We start from the raw sequence: 20,794 nt of genomic DNA, 5'->3' as shown, positions 1-20,794 counted from the left end.
TTCAGCCAAAAGTGCATTAGTGAGGTTGGACATAGTGTAGGCCTATATCGCTTTTTGTATATAATATCACCAATGGTGTAGGCTAGACTGCATACATCTCATATTATAAACTTTTTTTGTGCTGCAGCTGATTCTGAAAAAAGCAACCTGAATGTGTGAGTTGAGAAGGAATGAATGCATGTTACTCCAAAGCTTTTGCAGCCTGTTCCAAGACACACAACTTTCCATAGCTCATCTGAAGTGAGTGACTTTCTCCAAATGGCCTTGAGTTATAGGAAGGAAGCAAAAATAATTTCTACATTCACCAGCTGTGCCCCTTCATGTGCACTCCTGTTTCGTCAGGGGGTTCAAACAGGGGCAAAATACGATTCACTTCAGCAAAGGCAGCAATTTAGAACTTACACAGATGGTGGGTACTTTCACCTTTCTACAGATTGCTCAGTGGGCTCTTTCTACAGATTAAGAGATACCAGAATTCCCAGCTCTTACTCCTCACAACAAGCAAGCATTCCACAAATCTTTTGAGCAATTGATGAATGATGAGTATATTTGCAGGGAAAATATCTGCATGGGATGTACTTTGTTGGTTGCCACTGAGAGCAAGACTTACACCAGACACAATCTCCACAGGGTTGTGGCATCGGCATGCTCTATGCCACCAGCTCTGCCTGCCTTTATTTTGCTAAATCTTCTTAAGAGGGGGTTGGCCTGGTATACCTGAAGCTATCGAAAGCAGGGCATGTCATTTTGAATCAGTCTCCCCAAATGCTATCTCAGCCACCAAGTGAGTTGATGCTGAGACCCAAACAGGGCTCTGATGAAACAGCTTTCAAGAGCACAATTACAGGCTCATATCCCCTTATATTGTTCGCAAGCAAAATCATGTCTCCCTCTCCATTGTTGCAACTTTCTGTTCCTCAAATCTTTTCCCGTCAATCCCTCTTTTTGTCTCTATCACTTCCGATCTCTTGCTGGCACAAGTTTCCCTTGCGCTGTAGTACACTCTCCATTTCTTATTGGATTTTATTTTGCTCATTGCAGCAGTTGTAAATTGCCAGAAGCAGCAATGACAAAATCCTATTATGAGTGGAGGATGTGAAGGAAAATCAAAGGGAAGAAAAAAAAAAAGCTGAAGTGATTGGCCCTTGCTGGAAATGCAAGGCCTATGCTTGAGCAAACGCCTGACTGACAGAGTTTGAAGAGTTGCCCGTGCTCTTAATGAAGCATACCACAATGCGATGGAGCACATGTAAAGGAAAATAATGACCATTTTAGTAACGCTGTCTTTGTTTCATTGGACGTCTAGTTTTGATGCCGATTTATACCACCATGAATCCCAGAGTATGTAAGTCTGTTTTTAATGCAATTACGCCAAAGGATATGTTGAAAAACATAATGACTCGGGTGGAGGAAATGGTTTTCAAATGCTCCACATTCTGTGCTGATGTATGACACAATGCCAGGCTGTAATTAGATGGATCTTGGATTTGGATCAAGCAGTAAACGGCAGATACGCGGCTCATTGATGCAGTCCGTGTGCAGTGAGGAGATCTGATGTGACATAGCTCACAGAGAGCACATCAGGCTGATCGGCCCAGTAGTATACGAGATTAGCTGCGGACAGATACACAAACAAACACACACACCCGACCAAATGCATGATCCCCTCCAGGCTCTCACCTGGCGGAGATAATAAATGTGTTTGGAGTATACACTTTTAGGTACACTCAAATTTGACTTCAAATTGAGCTTATACTTTAGAAGGTACTTTACTACAATCATGACTACCAGTGACATGCTTTTTTTTTTTTGGGGGGGGGGGGGGTCTGTATGAAAGTGCTCTTTTGAAATGGCAAAAAGAGCTTGCTGGTGTCTGTCATCTGGCTAGAGAAAAAATGCCTTAAATGATATAAATTATAATTTGTGTGTCAGCTTGGAAAAACCCTTCACATTTTTAGTGTTTAAGTTATTCTGCTTTTTTTATTCTATGGACTGTTGTGAACAATATTCTGCACAGTTTGTTTCATATCTCAATCAGAGCCAATGTTACGATGTTTTAAAGCGAACAACAGCCCACAACCTAAAACTGAGAAAACAGCATTTAAAGATAACATTGCATTCCATTCTAATTCCATTCAGTAAGAAAACATCACCACATACTTTGGCTGCTTTTTAATGTTATTTATTTTCTTTATTTATTGTATTTAAATAGCTTTTCCATCCAGTGACTAAAGACAAAGGCAACAACCTGTTAGAATTTGCAACAGTGATAAATGATGAATAACACCAAAGAAATAATAATGTCAAACTAGCAACTATCTAGTAAGACCCTAGCAACCAGGAGTAAGACCCTAGAAACTACTTAGTAAGACCCTAGCAACCACCTAGCAAGGCTCCAGCATCCATGCAATATACCTTGGCAACCACCTTGTGCACACTTACAACCCCATAGCAATGCATTAGCAACACACTAATACATACTACAACTACATACGTACACTATCATAGCACAACTAGCAATTCATACGCTTTAAACTTGGCAAGCGAACTCACATTTTATTCAGAAAATGCAACCATTTCTAGTTTCTTTTAAGAAAGGAGGGGAGCCAGGAGGGCAGTGGAAATGAGAAGGAGGGGCAGTTTGAGAGCAGCCACGCTGCTGGTGGAACTGGGGGTAGAGGGCGTGGTCGTGCGGTGTGCTACCGGGCTGGTTGCCACGCTGGGTGCCAGGCTGGGTGCGGCTCTGATGGAATGGAAGCAGGTGCCCACATTGCCCACAGCGTCCACCGCCACCAACTCTACATCCGGCGAGCAGCAGGAGCCGTTGTATCTTGCCATGGTGATGTTGATGCCCCCCTCCCCCACAAAGGTGGTGGTGTCGAGGGTGCCATCCCCCATGCGGACTGTCACACTCCGGATGCCCGTCCCATTCCCGTCTGTCAAGTTAGCGGACAGCTCCCACTCTGATTGGCTGCAGTTGTTGGAGCAGTTGTTGCTCACGCTAATTACCTGGCACACAGGCCGGCTGAAGTCTGTCACCTTTCAGAAACAGAGGAACAAAGTCACCAACGTCTGCAACCCCTAAACTAGTTACCAACATCTCTTGAACACATACACTGCAGTTACTAACATCTCTCTAACCCCTACATTGCAGTTACTAATATCTCTCTAGCCCTTACACTGCCATTATCAACATCTACTTTACATCAATATCTGCTCTAATTCTATAATAACCAACATGCTGAGGGTTTCTCACTCCTGCACTAGCTTGCTGCTCCAGGGGTCTACCTGGTTACACTGGTTTTTACACTGGAGTTCTTAACAGAATTACGTCTCATAAAGAGGTCAGTGATGATGTATGTGTTATTACTAATTAATCTGGGGTATTAAACATACAAGTACAGATTGGTATTCAGCTTATTGGTATTGGTAATCGTTACCTTGTTAAGGACAGAGATGCGGAGCACGACGTAGTTGGAGTCACCCCCAGGGGACTCGGCCTCGATGGTGAGCGTGACGTCTGTGCCTGACGGTGTACTGCCAGGAGCCAAGAGCTGAACTATCCCCTGTGCGCTGTCCTTGCTCTCCAACGAGAGGCTGGGGCCAAGGACAAACCATTGTCTCACACAACAGGGATGCCTTACTGCTGCCTCACACAGCACAGAGTAGAGAGACGTTTCTGCTACCTCACACAACCCCACTGCTGCCTCAACCAGCACAAACCAGAGAGACCTTACTGCTGTCTCACACAACACAGAGCAGAGAGACGTTACTGCTGCCTTACAGAACACAGAGCAGAGAGACATTACTGCTGCCTCATACAGCACAGAGCAGAGAGACCTTACTGCTGTCTCATACAACACAGAGCAGAGACACCTTACTGCTGTCTCACATAGCACAGAGCAGAGAGACCTTACTGCTGCCTCATACAGCACAGAGCAGAGAGACCTTTCTGCTGCCTCACACAACACAGAGCAGAGAGACGTTACTGCTGTCTCATACAACACAGAGCAGAGAGACCTTACTGCTGCCTCACACAACACAGAGCAGAGAGATCTTACTGCTGCCTGACACAAGACAGAGCAGAGACACCTTACTGCTGTCTCACACAGCACAGAGCAGAGAGACCTTACTGCTGCCTCACACAACACAGAGCAGAGAGACCTTACTGCTGCCTGACACAACACAGAGCAGAGAGACCTTACTGCTGCCTCATACAGCACAGAGCAGAGAGACCTTACTGCTGTCTCACTCAACACAGAGCAGAGAGACCTTACTGCTGCCTGACACAACACAGAGCAGAGAGACCTTACTGCTGCCTCATACAGCACAGAGCAGAGAGACCTTTCTGCTGTCTCATACAACACAGAGCAGAGAGACCTTACTGCTGCCTCACACAACACAGAGCAGAGAGACCTTACTGCTGCCTGACACAAGACAGAGCAGAGACACCTTACTGCTGTCTCACACAGCACAGAGACCTCGCAGCCTTTCCCACACAGCATAGAGCAGAGAGACCTTACTGCTTCCTCACACAGCACAGACCAGAGAGACCTTACTGCTGCCTCACACAGCACAGAGACCTTGCAGCTGCCCCACACAGCATAGAGCAGAGAGACTACTGCTTCATCACACAACACAGGGCAAAGAGACTTTACTGCTACCTGACACACTACAGAACACAGAGACCATGCTGCTGCCTCACACTGCACAGGTCAGAGAGACCATACTACTGCCTCACACATTACACAGCAGGGCCACCCCCCCCCCCCCCCCCCCCCACCCCACAGGATGATTACATTGGCAATCACCGATTGCGCAGGTGACGGTGGATGATAGGATCATTTTTACATATTACCAAACCCTACTGCTGCCTCACACAGCACAGGCCAGAGAGATTGTACCGCTATGTAACATGGCACTGGGTAGAGAGACTATATTGTAGTCCCACACAGCATAGGGTAAAGAGACCATACTGCTGCCTCACACAGCACAGAGCAGAGATACCTCACTGCTACCTCACACAACCCCAGTGCTGCATGACACAGCACAGACCAGAGAGACTGTACTGCTACATCACATGGCACAGAGTAGAGAGACCATACTGTTGCCTCACAGTATAGAGCACAGAGACAGCACTGCTGCCTCACACAGTACAGAACTTACTGTCTTTTCAGACTGTCTGTACTGACAAAGAGATGGACCACGACCCGTATCAATAGATGTTCTCCACTCAACATTCAGTCTTACCTGGGTGAAAAAAATGTGATGAAACCCATGTTGTCTCGTGAGCGGATGGTGTAGTTTCCCTTTACCCCACCGGACGTCACAATGAAGGGAACAGAGAATGGCACCTCAGGCTCCAAGGTGCCATTTGCCATGGCCTGACGTTACATAAACAAAATCGCCCACTGTGACATCAGAACCACAAATCTAATCACTCACTGTGACATTAGCTGGATGTGAACTTTGACCTTTAAGTTTACTTACTGTGACAGTCAGGTTGGAAGCCTTCATCTGGGTGGTGGTCTGCCTCTGGAAGCTGTTTTGGGTGGACCGGGGCATCCCATCCACCCCCTTCAACACAATAACAACACTTCCATCTGGGACGCTCTGTACAGATGCAAGATAATCCCCTCCCCCCAACCTTGTCAAGGTGGCGTTTTCCACCCTTGAACCCGATACCTCCACCAGGGACACCTCTGTCACTGTGGGGGAATCCCCGCCCACCACTGACAGCAGCAAGGTGGCATTCCCACCTAAGTGGCAATGAGAAACAAACAGGAAGTCAGATGCTGATCATGATGTTGGAGGTGACAGCAAAGACCCAGGTGTTATGTTAGTTTTGTTAGTTCTGCAACTGCTGTAATTGGTTCTCCGTCTACACACAGTGCAACCACACACGTTCTGTCCTACCAGATAACTCTCCAACTCAAACCCCTACTAATTCCTTAACTAACAATCTTAATACAGTCAGTAGTCGGTGAATAACCCGCCATTAGTTACTTGTTTTGTTTATGAGTTGAAGCTGCGCTTCCTTCCTCGGCACTACCGGGAGCGACAATCCTTCGTAGTTAAGCAAAGTTATTCATCCGCTGTTCACACTAATTCGTCATTCCCCTTTGTTCGGACAAAGAACACATGAGCATGTGCACATATGCGCGCACAATCACATACATCCCCGAAAATGACATTTGAGTCGAATCAGTCTTTCGAATAACTCCTTCCAAAGTTCAGTTTCTCTATTAAATCTCTGATTTAATTAAATCATTTTAATTAGTAGAAATTCCAAATTGTTGGTTAGATATTTTAGATAATAGTAATTTTATGAGACTGATTACTTATTATTGCAATTATTACTTGCAATTATTGCTACACCTAAATAATTGGTGCCACCTGTGAGGCTTGTTAAAACTGACACATTTTATTATTGATCCTCGCAAATTAGTGGGCGTATATTTATTAATATACATTGAGGTGATGTCCAGTATGTGCACTTGTTGGGAGATAATCATAATAATGATGATGATGAAGGGGATGGTGATTGGTTAAACAGCTGTTTTGCTCACCTGCTTTGAGACGGCCCTCTTTCAAGGTAAAATCAGTTCCAAACCCATTACGGTCCTCAACAATGTTGTAGACAAAATCTATGCTGCTTTGTCCTGGAAATAGGGCACATGAGTCAAGAATGGGACACAGCTTAACCTTACATACAGCATTTCACCTCATGTGCATTAACCTGCAGTAAGTTCACCTGACACACTCACCTGCAAGTATATCCACCTATAGTATCTAAGCCCTGCTTTCTCAGTTAAGACACACTGACTACCTTACGAGATTTACTGTACATAGCCGCACCACACCCAGATACACTATATGACCAAAAGTATGTGGACCTTGTTCTGGGGCTGTTTTTTATAGTTTGGGCTAGGCCCCTTAGTTCCAGTGAAGGCAAATCATAATGCAGTGACACTCTAGAAGATTCTGTGCTTCCAACTTAGTGGCAACAGTTTAAGGAATGCCCTTTCCTGTTTCAGCATGATAATGCCCCAGGCCACACCGCAAAGTCCATATAGAGCTGGTTTTATTGAGATGGGTGTGGGAGAACTTGACTGGCCTGCAGGTCCTGACTTATCCAACAGCTTTGGGATCAACTGGACAGCCAACTGCAAGCCAGATCTAATCACCCAATCAATGCCCGATGTCACCAATGCTCTTATGGCTGAATGGAAGCAAACCCCTGCAGCAATGCTGCAACATCTAGTACAAAGCCTGCCCAGAAGCATATTAGTTGTTATAGCAGCAAAGAATGGACCAAGTCCATTTAGATGCCCATAATTTTTGATGAGATGTTGGATGTCAGGTGTCCACATACTTTTGGCCATGTAGTGTACATTCTAATAGTACTGCCCAGAGAACTGTATTATGCTAAACATATGCAATCCCCCCCACACACACACACAGCGGGCTGACCTGTGACCTTCAGAGTGTATGATTCTGTAGAGGTGACGCTGATTTTCCATAATCCTGCCTGAGTGTCCACACGAATTGTGTACAGGTTCCCTACTACCTTTATTGTACCCAGGGGCCCGTCCGAGGCAGAACTGGTTTGAGACACACCTGAGGGAGTAGGGAAGTATCAGCTGATCAAGAGAACATTTATATGGAGGCCCAGAGATACTGTATATCACAAATACCCACCTGAGACCCAGCAGGAAAAAAAGGTTTCAAGTATTTTGACATAATACAAGTGTCTTGGATGTTGCAGAGAAAATGTTTTTAAAAATACTATTTATTTATTTTTATTTAATGTCCCTTGTCGTGTAGGCTTCAGAATATATGGTTCTTGAGATAAAGACAAGAGACTCATGTCCCCTGCAAATGACAAAAATTAACTGCTGAGTCTTAGGAGCACATAATACAGATTTACACAGTCACACTCAGCTCAGATACAGTTTTTATACAGATGCCCACAGACACGCAGAGGCAACCTGAAGTGTTAAAGATTAAATTTAACCAAACGAGGGCGTACAAAGCCAGCAGTGATAATTAAAATACATGGGTAAAAAAACAAATTGTTCATGGTAAGTAAAAAACTCAAAACAAATAAACGCTGACTTAAAGGGAATACCAGATTTTATTATGCATTTACCCTTACCACCTGGGAATCAAACCTACAACCTCCAGTTCCCTTTCACTGTATTACAATGCCACCGCCTGTATGAGTAGCCATTACAATCTACCACACCTGAACAGATAAGGTGTGTCCGTACCTGATGGGCTGTTGAGATTGAAGGTGAGGGAGTTGCCAGTGAGATAGATGGTCAGGTTTCTCATGGATGCATCTACTGCAAAGGTGAAATTATCTGGTCTTCCTGGATCCCTCACCACCTGGAGAACTGTCACCTGGAGAACCAGGGATCCAGAGAAGAAAGTAAATGAGACTGAGATACAAGAGGCCTGTCAATCTCACTAACAGTGGAGGAAGATATGTTACATTGAAAAAGACTCAACAGGTTTTGCTGAATGTAAAATGTTGTAAACGAGCCATACTATTAATGTTGTTCTTGTTCCCACTTATTGCTCATTTGTGTATCTGTGTGTTTTTCAGAATATGTCAGGTTACTGTTAGTGTATGTATTTACCTGCAGTTTTATTTCTTAATGGTTTAATTGAAACAAATTCAATTAATTAATTGCAAAATTCTCAGAGAACTCTTTTTTCAATTTACTGAATTTTAATTCACTTCCCGAGTTTACTGAAATGAAATGGAATTGTCCCCAGGCCTATTGAGCATTAGCATGGCAGAGGTGGAGGGGATGAGTGTACCAGGGAATAGGTGGAAAGATAAGTGTTCCAAGGCAGAGGTGGAGGGCATAAGTGTTCTAAGGCAGAGGTAGAGGGTATGAGTGTTCCAGGGCAGAGGTGGAAGGAAAGAGTGTTCCAGAGCAGAGGTGGAGGGGATAAGTGTTCTAAGGCAGAGGTGGAGGGGATAAGTGTTCTAAGGCAGAGGTGGAGGGTATGAGTGTTCCAGGGCAGAGGTGGAAGGAAAGAGTGTTCCAGGGCAGAAGTGGAGGGGATGAGTGTTCCAGGGCAGTGGAGGGGATGAGTGTACCAGGGAATAGGTGGAAAGATAAGTGTTCCAAGGCAGAGGTGGAGGGGATAAGTGTTCTAAGGCAGAGGTGGAGGGTATGAGTGTTCCAGGGCAAAGGTAGAGAGGATGAGAGTTCCAGAGCAGAGTTGGAGGGGATGAGTATACCAGGGCAGAGGTGGAGGAGTCCACAATGATGTCGGTGACTTGGGGCAGATTTCCTTTAGTGACCACTATGGCCTGCCCCCCAGAAGCGTCAGCCAATTCCTGGTACAGCTCATTCCCTTGTGGACTCATACGGTTGACAACACCAGTGTTCCTTCGACGTCGAGCTGAGAGAGCGTTTGTCAACAAGAAGGTCACCTTCAGTAGGAGCGAGAGAGAGAGAGAGAGAGAGAGAGACTTAACCCACAGACTGTGTTTATGCCATGTTTCTATTGCTTGTGTTGGTATCCAGAATTTGGCAGTCCTTTTTAACAGTTTATAAAGTAATCATATCACCTTAGGTTACGTTACACTTTTTTACGAACTTGATTCTCAGTTGTTATCACAAGTTGTACACTTTTATGCTATTTAAACTGGCTTATTGAGCGAAAATCATAGGTATCAGCAAGGGGTGACAGTACATCCGGTGCTGAGGCTGAGAACCGAAAGCTGGCCCCTTGCTTGTTCTCCTGATCTCCCCTACTTAAAGAGACAGTGGGTGCATTCCAACCACTTATTTTTTCACCTCCTTTCTTCCTTTCCTTGCACCCTCTTCCTTCTAATTTTAGTCTAATTTTGGTGGCCTGAATCATTGGCCAATCATTGGCCCTCTTCACAAAGATCGATGAAGAGTGACTGAAGGTAGGATCAATTTCATCCATGTCCTACCCCTTTTCCTGAGTAACTGATGTTCTCGAAACTGATTACTAAAATGAATTCTTAAAAGTGAATTTGAGACATTGTAACAATGGAACCTGAATTTTTGGGAGCCTTGTTTTTTAAGATTAGAATTCTGGGAAGCTACATTTTTGAGATTCAAAACCAAAATTCACTGTGAATAAATTAAAATGTATGGAATTCACAATACAAAAATTCAGATCCATTAATCGTTTTTATTTATTTATTTTCTTCCATACCAATCCAGTAATTAAGAAAGAATTGATTTTGGGTTCACTGTCCCTTTCTCTATTTTGTACTCTCAGTTTTGAATTTTACAGCATTGATGTGGGAGTTGTGAAATGTGATTTTTTAAGTACTTTTTTGTTCCTGACTTCTTGACTGAATCCTGAGCACTGACTTGGCCTTGGACTCAAACTTGTGTACGTGTGACTTGCCAACAACACTGGAGTGAGTAAGTGTATGTTAGTGAGTGAGTGTAATTCAATGAGAGGTTGATGTGTGCAAGTGAGTGAGTGTGTGAATGAATGAAAAGGGTGAGTGGTTGTAGTGGGTGTGTACTCACAACTGACTTGGTGCTCTCAATGAGGGCAATAATTGTGCTCTTCAGGTCAAAGTCTTTGGCCGGGGCATCGGTGAACACAAAAACTTCAGAGGATGGGGGGGCGCCAGTGAGAGCCAGCTGGAGAGAGAGAGAGTGGAAAGAAAGGAAAACAGAGAGAGCCAAGGAAGAGAGAAGGATCAGGATAAACAAAGTGGAGGAATGTGCTTATAGTGGGATTTTAAACTGATAGTATTCTCTACACAACCTGCAATCCTGATAGACACATCTCCGGCAGGTCACCACCACCTGATGCAGTGAGAGCATTTATGCTCTGCTTAAAGATGTCCGAGTCTGTTGTCCGAGTCAGAGGTCCAAAATCTACACACACAAAAACATGTATGAATAGGTGTATTCACACATACACACATAAACACAATACACAAGCACACACACACACATGCATGCACTACTTATGAGAGAGATACTACATTACAATCACTTGGCAGATGCTTTAATCCAGACTGACATACAGTAGTGTAGAACATCAGTGTAACTTGCAGGAATACAAAAATGAGGCATCACCAAGAAGGCATGAAGGCTCAGATATGATATGAAGAAATAATGTGTTGAAAGTAAACTTAGAATTAACCCACCAGGGTCATTAAACGGCACCAGGATGTAAGCAGATGGTTCATCCAGGGTGCCTTTCTTGCTGTCAATGATTGAGAATGCCACCCTCTTTGCCTCCTCGATGTCATCAAACATGCTGCCCGTGGTGTCAATCACAAAACATAGCACAGAGGAACGACTGATACCCATGAGCCTGGGAAGGAGGGGTAGAGTGGCTCATTAACAGAAACCCCCGAATGAAACAGAAGCCTTAAAAAATGAGACCCTAAAGTAAGACTGTGTTTAATCAGCACTCAAGCACAGAAAAGCCTGAAAAACAGCCTCAGCACAGCCTTGCTACAGAGCCCAGCCGACAGAAGCAGATATGCCACGTCAGGACTGGATGTGTGCTGTCTTTAAGATGTGTGCAGATACGTAGGAGTGTTCCTCTCATTAGTAAGTTCATATGTAACAGGCTGAGCTGGTACCGGAGGAAGTCCTTCTCCCCGGTGGCGCCCCGGATGTCCTCCAGCAGCTCCATGGTGGCATTCACGGCCATGTTGGCAGCAGCGCGGTGCAGGTGTCCATGATCTGCTGCATCATCATCCTTGTTGATCCCGCCAATCGGGTCCCGGCGACTCGTACGATCAGCAGACCCGCCATGACTGCATTTCCCTGTGACAGAGCAAATCGAGGCAGGACATCACCGACACATGGTACATGTCCGATACACGGAACATCACTGACACATGGGACATCACCGAAACTTGGGACATCACAGACACCCAGGACAGCACCAACACATGGGATCACCAACACATGGGACCAGCAGATTTGGACGGTAATTGAGAACTATAGTACCTGCAGGTTTGGAGGAGAATAGAAGATCAAAATAGCCAGAGGTTAGCTTCCCTTCACTGATGATTTCTGGCAGGATGTTGTCCTTGCAGTCTCCCCCAGAGCAGCTTTTGCAGGTTGGTGTGTTTTTATCTGCAGGAGGTGGAGCATTCAGCAGGACAACTTGATGGAAACGACCTTCCTTGAAGGTCAATCAAATGCACTTTTTTTGTATTCAAGCAAATTTATACATTTAATTTTTTTCCACAAACAGTTTTGCATTTTCACCAATGACTAAATAAGCACGCTTGAAGAGGTTTTTTCTCTCCAAAAAAACAGTTGGAAGATTGTGTGCATCTGCAGTGCGTGTTCCCAATGTCATAAGTTGACGTTTAGAACAAATGCTGACTGAATACAACCTAAAGGCTGAAAAATCCCGGAAAAGTTGTGACAACTGTGGAGCCTACAGGGCCCCTAAAGGAACACTTTGCGTTCTCTCACAAAAACTTTTGTAAGATCTCACAGAACTTTTGACTTCTGCTGTGAAAAAAATATCTATAAATAACAGCACATATGTACTTCCAGGTCATTGTCGCGGTGTCATAATTTCCTAGGGAACTGTAATGTATTAGGGAGCCAGTCTTGCTTGCTAGTGATCTATATCGCTCGTTAGCCAACTTGCTAGCAAGATAGATCGCTAGCTAGCTAGCTAGTGGGGAGCTACATAGATAGATAGAGAGATAGGGCCTTATCTTGCTCACTAGCTAGCTAGTTAGTGATCTACCTAGCTAGGTAGAGAGAGATATAGCTGGCTGTTGCTGACTAGCTATATGTTTTGATGGCTAATATAATATATACACAGACGTAAATAAATGCATATTCCTAGCTTCTGTCAGGATCAGACCTGGGGTAAATACGTATTTGTTTTGGATTCAAATACTTTTCTGTGCTCTATTGATCTCGCCTGGTATAACTGAGCCTGCCAATATGACCAGAATGCGGGGTTTGCACTTTTTGAGAGTATTTTATTGGTTCCAATATACCAGACAAGATCAGTAAAGCGTAGAAAAGTAAATACAAAACAAATACATATTTGACCCAGGTCTGGTTAGGATTAGCAGGGTTGATGAACTGAATTGATGAAGGGAGTGTCATTATTTTGATCCAGCACTCAAATGTTTGCCTAATTATTTATTCATTACATTTAATTGGCAGACACTTTTATTCAAAGTGACGTAAAATAAGTGCATACCAAAGATCGTTAGAACAACTATAAAACACAGGTCTGATAAGGTACAATACACATTATGTAACATCCATAGCCATGATAACATTAAGTCCAGTTCACACTGTAATCATAGTCTAGGTCAGAAAGTCACGTTAAGTCAAACTAGGAGGCATGACGACGAGCTACAACATCAAGATAACCATATAAGTGCAATAGAAGTGTAATGTGGAGGTGCTACAGAAACAGATTAGAAGGATTCAAGTGATAGGAGCGATCCTAGATTGGGAGTGCAATGCAGAGTAGTGAAAGTTAGTCTAGGTATAGGTCATATAAATCACTTTTGCCGAACATATTGGGAAATAACGGCTTTCGTGTTTGGCTTAATTCTGAAAATATACTAATATAAACTACAGATAGATTAATAATTTTTAATACAAACAACCTTGGCTATGATTACATCACAATTAAATTCAATGTCACATGTCACAACATTGCCTAAAGTAAAAGTTGAGTTAAATAAATGTAGATTCAACATCCAGTCTGAGTTGAACAAAACCAGTCAATTGGTTAATTAATAGTCAACTGACAACAGGCTCCCGCAGGGGGTGTCTGCACTTTTACCTGGCTAGCAATTCCATCAAGCTGCTATATCAAAACTATGTGATCTGTTGGTCACTAAACAACTGTTTACAATTACATACATCAGGATTCCTTGATATACATACACAATACAGTAGCTGAAAAACACTTCCGGCAAAAATATTTACTTGCAAATAGCCAAAACAGACTTCTGGCAATATCTCCCAAAATATTTATTGAACTCTCCTGGCGTTCATTGGAGACAAAGAGATGATAATTCTGCGTGTTCACCTGAAATACGTCATTCAAGGCAAGCTTGATGCATCTATCTAGAAAGTGTTGAATTTTACCTCGGTTTTGGCCCGGTCTGCCCTATTTACTCTTGGTTTCTGCCATGCTTAAGCTTGGTTCACAACGTCAAAAGTTATACCTACTGTTGAAATAATATAGGCAAGTGTAATACTCAGTACTTATTATTATTATTATTATTATTATTATTATTATTGCATTTAGATGTGTCTACTTTTGGAACATATTTTTCCTTGATGTGATGTTGAAAGTTTACATAAATATAGTTGCTTAACACAACAATGTGATTTGATTGATTCAAACATGATTTGATTCAACATTGATTCAACATGTTTACATACTAAAATTAATCTGTGACAAGTAAAATTGAACACAAAATGTGAGGCAATGTACAGTGATCAAAATATTCTCTCTTGAGTATGTCAGACCTTTTCCCCATCATGTTAAAAGAAACGAAACTTGAAATTAAACGTAACTCAAATAAAGAAACATGCTCTCGATGTGAGCTCTCAGTCTCGGCCCCAAACTATGGAGAGCAGCACGCCTTTAAGCATCTGGGCTGATTAGCTAATGCAACCCAGATGCGTGTGCTCTCCACCAGCTGTTAAAATCAGAGTTTTAACAGCTAAAACTGCCGGATTAAGAACATTTAACATACTTCACATAATTCTCACTTCGCTGACCAAACACTGTAACACAATTTTAAAATAAATACGGCTGATGATCTTTCCATCATCACTACACAAAAATCTGGAATGCAGTCTGTCAGAACTATGTGTCATGGTTCTGTGTTTTCCTGTCTGTGTTTCCCTTGTTGGGCCGCCAGATGGCGGCACTTCTGTTTTGTGTCCTGCTCCCCCCCGTTAATTGTATGATTGTTTTCAATTGTCTCGTTATCCCATCATTGTTCCCACCTGTGTCTTGTTATCCCCTCCTTCTGGTTTGATTGTTTTTTGAGTTCACCTGTGTCTTGTTACCCCCTGTCTATTTAAGTTCTTTGTGCCCTTGACTCGGGTGCTGGTTCCTTGTGTTTGTTCCCAACTTGCGTTTGTGTCAGACCATATGTACCTGCCTGTGTTTTTGACCTGTTTGTGTTTGTTTGCCGTTGTACTCTGTCTGCCTGTGTTCTGCCCTGCCTGTGTTTTTGAGTTCCTGTTGTTTTCTGTTTTATTAGATTTTTTTTTGAGTTTGTGTTTTTGCCCATCGTGGCCTTGTCTGTTCCCTGCTTGTTTGCCTGTCGTAAGTAAAGTCTTTGTTAATTTTCCCTTTTTGAGTTTGCGTTTTTTTCCCCTCTGCGTTTGGGTCCCCCCTACCCATGACACTATGACATCACTCATCTTTCAAGCTCACATATAAACGGCACCTGATCACAAACCAGTCATGTCCCCACTGCCCCTTACTTGAAACCAGCTCCCTTAATTTGAATTTTCTCCTGCCATTTATTTTCTTATCATATTCTTCCTTTTCTGTTCTCACTAAATGTTTGCTTTCTGAAGATGACACGCCCTTACACAGTGCCACCTACACACATTTTACTCATACCTCATTTTTCCTTTTCTTTCTTTTTGTTTTGTGTTTTTAGTAAAGCAGCAGGACAGGAAGCTCACTGAAAACCAGTTTTTAACCTGAGTTTGGCCAAGATTTAATAAGTACATTGTGTACTCCTGTAACACCTCTGCCCGTGCTGCTATTAATTTTTTAATGTAAAAATAAATAAATTAATTCAATTAAGTTTTGTCCTTTCAGCTCAAGCATTTTAATGCCTTTTAGTGCCATATAATAAACATTTTTTTTTTTACTGAACACAAGTTTATCACCTCATGTCTGTATCACATTAAAGCAAAAGCAAGCTAAGCTAATTGCTGCCAGAATATAATTTAACATTAGTTGTGATGTAATGTAATCTCTCCCTCTCCCTCTATCAGTACCTGCTATATTCCCAATGCTTTGATCTTGTCGGATCAGGTTGGTGTTCGGGTGCTTTTGATTCAGTTCAATCCAGTTGCTGTGACTGTAGAAATCCTGCAAGGAAGAAGATACAGTGTTCTCACCTTTACAGCATGTCTCACACACATTCACATAGTCATACACCTGCTTCTTACCTGCAGGGTGTGGCAGATCTCCCCCAGGGTCAGTCTTGCTGAGATAAAGTTCTCCTGCCGAACATTTGCCTTTATGCTGGCTATGCCCTCTGTGATGAGGGCCCGACCGCCCAAGAATGCCTCATTATCAAAGTGGCGTGAATCACTCAGAACGTAAATGGCATCCACGGCTGCGTTGCTCAAGTATGTTGTTACGATGGTGGCCTTGAATTTAAATCCGGACAGCAGAGAGCCGTCACTGGGGGAGCACGCTCTCTGCACGGCAGATGCAGACAGAGTTTCACCAGGCTGTGGTAGAAGAGCACAACGAGAGTCAAAGCCTTTTAAACACATCCTTATAAATAGCACAAGCTAACCATTGTTAACAAGCTAGCAATGTTACATAGATATTAGGTTCTGATTACCCGGCAAGATTGGGATGGCCGGTGTACCACCTGCCAAGTTACAACTTGGTGGGGCATGCCCCTTACATATAAAGCACCAAGATTGGCACTTTTCAGGGTTTCCTACAAAAATAATCACAATGACCACAGACTCTCAGCCCTTAAGAACATTAACTTCTGCACCGTCTGACCTCTAGTAAACACACAGAATTCAGATACAAGGACGGAGTGTAGCACAGTGGGTAAGGGACTGGGCTTGTAACCGAAAGGTCGCAGGTTCGATTCCCAGGTGGGACACTGCCGTTGTACCCTTGAGCAAGGTACTTAACCGAAATTGCTTCAGTATATATCCAGCTGTATAAATGGATACAATGTAAAAAAGTTGTGTAAGTTGCTCTGGATAAGAGCGTCTGCTAAATGCCTGTAATGTAATGTAAATGTAATGTAACTTCACACATCCACACAACAAAGCCTCAAACTTGGGTTATACAGCCACACTTTAGACAGTTCCATTTTGCCAGTTTTACCCAGCTTAATGTTAGTTAGCTTGCTAATGGTAGCTGCTGTCACTGACTGAGTCAACAGAGCGAATGAAATCTTAGTGAAGACAGCACCAAAATTAAACACTGAAATCTGTCTTGTGATTAGTGCCTGCAGGTACCAGTCATATGGGAACCGGTGCCAAAGTGCTACCAGGTTTTGGTACCCAACCCTTATCATGACTATAAGGTAGGCCCTAAAACCTTGGACTACTATTGCAGGCTTTGCCTTGCCAGGGGCTTGTTTTGCAGGGCTGCAGCTGGGTACTATTGGAGTCATTTCACAACAATGTTACGCAAATAAATCAAAATGGTCAAGCATACAAGCAAGATAAACGATGGTCAATTTGACTGTTCGTGGTCATTTAAGTGTTGAAAGGACTTTGCGCCATTTTGGATCAACAAGTCCAACTAGTGCCACAATCACATGATCACATTTAGAGAAACTGGTCACATGGTTTGTGCAATATGCCACTTCTAGTCCTATAAAAGTGTGTCCCCTTTTCTCCATATTTGCTTCTCTCCTCTTTTCTGGTCATCAGGGGCCTGGAGGACGTGCACCATTGCCGGCCTCTAAAAGGACAACTAATCTCTACTGGGTAAAGAGATAGCAAAGGCCAGCAGATGCGAAGAAACATGTGGAGAGACACATTATTGCAGCCATAGCAGTTCATACAGTGCCTTTGGAAAGACCTCTTCACTTTTTCCACATTTTGTTATGCTACAGCCTTATTTTAACTTATTTTAAAATTGATCAAATTAATTTTTATTCTCATCAATCTACACACAATACCCCATAATAACAAAGTGAAAACAGGTTTTTAGAATTTTAGCAAATTTATTAAAAATAAAATAAAATAATTTTGGTCTTGCAAACTTTGCATCACATCAAATATTAAATAACACATTACATGACAAAAATTGTCTCATGGAAGAAGACATTTAAATGAATGTTTTAAGCAGCTGATTAAAAACTAAACTTTGGAAATGATATGTTTATACTTCGTTGTCGAGTTAATTTTACAAATACTAGTTCTTGGAAATCTTCAGCTTAAAATAAATAGATAGAATCCTTCGTTATCCTCATGGGGAAATTTTCCTGGCAGCATATTCACATTTACAAACATATATGGTAAGTGGACTGCATTTATATAGCGCTTTTATCCAAAGCGCTTTACAATTGATGCCTCACATTCACCAGAGCAATTAGGGGTTAGGTGTCTTGCTCAGGGCAGGGGATTGAACTGGCAACCCTCCGACTGCCAGACAAGCGTTCTTACCTCCTGAGCTATGTCGCCCCCCACATACATTTTGCCCCATTACTGTACTATACGTTTGTGGGTTAGATAGCCAAATAAGCCAAATAAGTAAAAACAAAGTATCATTTATTTTACCATGTAAAATAATAAAAGATCTTATGGACAATGGTTTGTATGCATAAGTTGGCATTTTTGTATGTTGAAAGCATTTTTTGTGGTGATAGACAGTGATGGCGAAAAGGACTGAATAAATGCGGTGCAGCATGGTCGTCTCCTACCGGAATGGAGAAGTCTCTCCCTTCTGCGATGGCCACTGCTCGGCAGACCTCTATGGTTTTGCGCAGCATGGCCATCTCTGTTATCTGCATGTGAGTGATGGAGCTTCCCAGTAAAGGCTTAAAGGCCTGCAACCCTGGCAGCAGCAGGCCCAGCAAGAGGACATAGAGAATCCAGCCCATCACTGCGCTGCCACAGAACCACAGAACCACATCACTACGTGACAACAGAACCTCATGATAACAGAAACGCAAAACCACATCAGTACTAATCCACAGAACCTCACAATCACAGAACCACATCACTACATCATAGCAGAACCTCACAATCACAGAACCAGTAAAGTATGTAATTGGCCAGAGTAAATAGGCTGCCCACGATTTCCCTCTCAGTCACTGTACCGGTAACATTCTGGAGCTAAATGTTCAGGGCAGTCCTTCTTCTGTCTAGAATATTCACCCAACATTTTAGAGCTCTCGAACGTGCCCCATGTTTCATGGTAAGTAACATGGCGTTCTTATGTTTTCCCATCAGTGGGTTGCCAATCCAAAGTGTACTTGAAGTGAATGTCCATGCAGAATTGACATACCTTTTCAGACCTCCAGCTCTCATGTTCAGAAGAAACACAATTTACATTGAAAGGAATTTTTTATTCTTTTCCTCCTTAGAAATATGGAAATAAAGGGAGTATATGTACTGTGGCGGGGTTAACTATTTAAAGGTAAGAAAAAAAACTGCCACAGGTTTTTAAATGAATATAACATGATTTCCTTTTATCTTCAGAGGCACTGTTGGAGCCATTTTTTTTTTTTTTCTTATGGGAGAATATCACAATTTATTATATTGGATATATCTGGCTTTATGTTTGCAATTCAGTTTACATATTGGTAATGACATTCAAGTTGTCCTACTACTGTAAAGGAAGGCTTTAAAACTGGTTCTAGAGCGGGGTTTTCCACTGTATGCACTGTAAACACTGGATGGAATGGTTTTTTTCTTTGGTTTGAATATAAGAGTGAATAAATGTAATTTTGTTTTTACGACTAAGGTTCTCTTAATTGAATATGCATGGTGACTAACAGAACAGGCATGATGACATCTATCTTAACAGGTGCTCCAGGACCTGTAGAATTTTTCATATTTAAAAAAAAATAAAGACCACCCGCCATATTTCAAAATGCATGAGATTATATATAATCAGTTTCACCCTTCTACCCTCCATTGGAAATATATGGGACTGCATGTGGTGAAAATGATTTAGTAATATACCCCATGCATTTTGAAATATGGTGGGTGGTCTTTATTTTCTTTTAAATATGAAAAATTCTACAGGTCCTGGAGCACCTGTAAGATGTATTTGATCATGAACACCAATACGTAGCAAAATATTTGAACAACAAAACAATGCATGAAAAAAATTGTTTTCATTTAAAAATCAAACTTTTAATTGCAATCCAGTTAAGATTATCTGCTTATATAAGAACATATATCATATAATGAAATATTAAGTGTTTATAGACAGTTTAAGTTTATACAGTTTAAAGCATTTTTTAATGAAACTGGTTTAAGCGGGTGTGTCCAAACTTTTGACTGGTACTGTATACATATATATTATTCAGATGCATAATCTGTCAGTAAATGTACTTACCTTCTGGATGTCAGTCGAACAATGAGGTGGTACAGGTGTAAAGAGATTCATCACAGACACATATTTATATGGGAGCAAACAAGAGTTTCCTCATTCTTGGGTTGGTCATGTGCGTGTCTGTAACAAGCTGCCCTAAACAAACTTCCATGTTGACATGGCAATAAACTATTGAACCTTAACAATTACACAGAAAGACCGAGGCAAATCAATAGGTTGTTGAACATGTTTATTTTCTTTTCTTTTTTTTAAGTATTACATTACAAGCATTTAGCAGACGCTCTTATCCAGAGCAACTTACACAACTTTTTACATAGCACTTTACATTGTATCCATTTATACAGCTGGATATTTACTGAAGCAATGCAGGTTAAGTACCTTGCTCAAGGGTACAACGGCAGTGCCGGGAATCGAACCTGCGACCTTTCGGTTACAAGCACAGTTCCTTACCCACTGTGCCACACTCCGTCCGCTGAGTCCTTAAACATATTAGCACAATGCAGGTTTGGTT

The 20,794-nt window shown here is 42.3% G+C and overlaps 1 protein-coding gene across 2 annotated transcripts; it reads right to left on the bottom strand.

Moving 5' to 3' along the window:
- Positions 1–2,166: 2,166 nt before the first annotated feature.
- Positions 2,167–20,374, bottom strand: vwa10.2 (von Willebrand factor A domain containing 10, tandem duplicate 2). Of its 2 annotated transcripts, none has more exons than XM_035431620.1 (17): positions 20,287–20,374; positions 18,641–18,827; positions 16,182–16,469; positions 16,008–16,101; positions 11,988–12,116; positions 11,615–11,801; positions 11,171–11,340; positions 10,783–10,895; positions 10,539–10,655; positions 9,260–9,454; positions 8,274–8,406; positions 7,474–7,620; positions 6,570–6,662; positions 5,491–5,759; positions 5,251–5,384; positions 3,441–3,597; positions 2,167–3,039 (listed from the first exon to the last, which is right to left on the bottom strand). In XM_035431620.1, exons 2-17 carry the CDS (start codon positions 18,818–18,820, stop codon positions 2,590–2,592), a joined length of 2,856 nt encoding a protein of 951 aa, XP_035287511.1. In that variant the 5' UTR covers positions 18,821–18,827; positions 20,287–20,374; the 3' UTR covers positions 2,167–2,589. The 2 variants fall into 2 exon arrangements, with proteins under 2 accessions (XP_035287511.1, XP_035287512.1); XM_035431621.1 differs by having other exon boundaries at positions 18,641–18,822; positions 20,287–20,363.
- Between the last annotated feature and the right edge of the window lie 420 nt (positions 20,375–20,794).

This window comes from Anguilla anguilla, chromosome 9 (assembly GCF_013347855.1).
Source record: "Anguilla anguilla isolate fAngAng1 chromosome 9, fAngAng1.pri, whole genome shotgun sequence".
Taxonomy (NCBI): domain Eukaryota; kingdom Metazoa; phylum Chordata; class Actinopteri; order Anguilliformes; family Anguillidae; genus Anguilla; species Anguilla anguilla.
The sequence above is the reverse complement of the archived record's forward strand: the minus strand, read 5'-3'. Positions and strand labels throughout refer to the sequence as shown.

Coding starts and splice junctions, on each gene's coding strand:
- vwa10.2 (XM_035431620.1), bottom strand. CDS start 18,820: ATGGGCTGGATTCTCTATGTCCTCTTGCTGGGCCTGCTGCTGCCAGGG. Junction 9,455..10,538: donor TTGAGAGCACCAAGTCAGTT/GTGAGTACACAC, acceptor CTCCTACTGAAG/GTGACCTTCTTGTTGACAAA. Junction 3,598..5,250: donor ATCACATTTTTTTCACCCAG/GTAAGACTGAAT, acceptor CCTTGGCCCCAG/CCTCTCGTTGGAGAGCAAGG.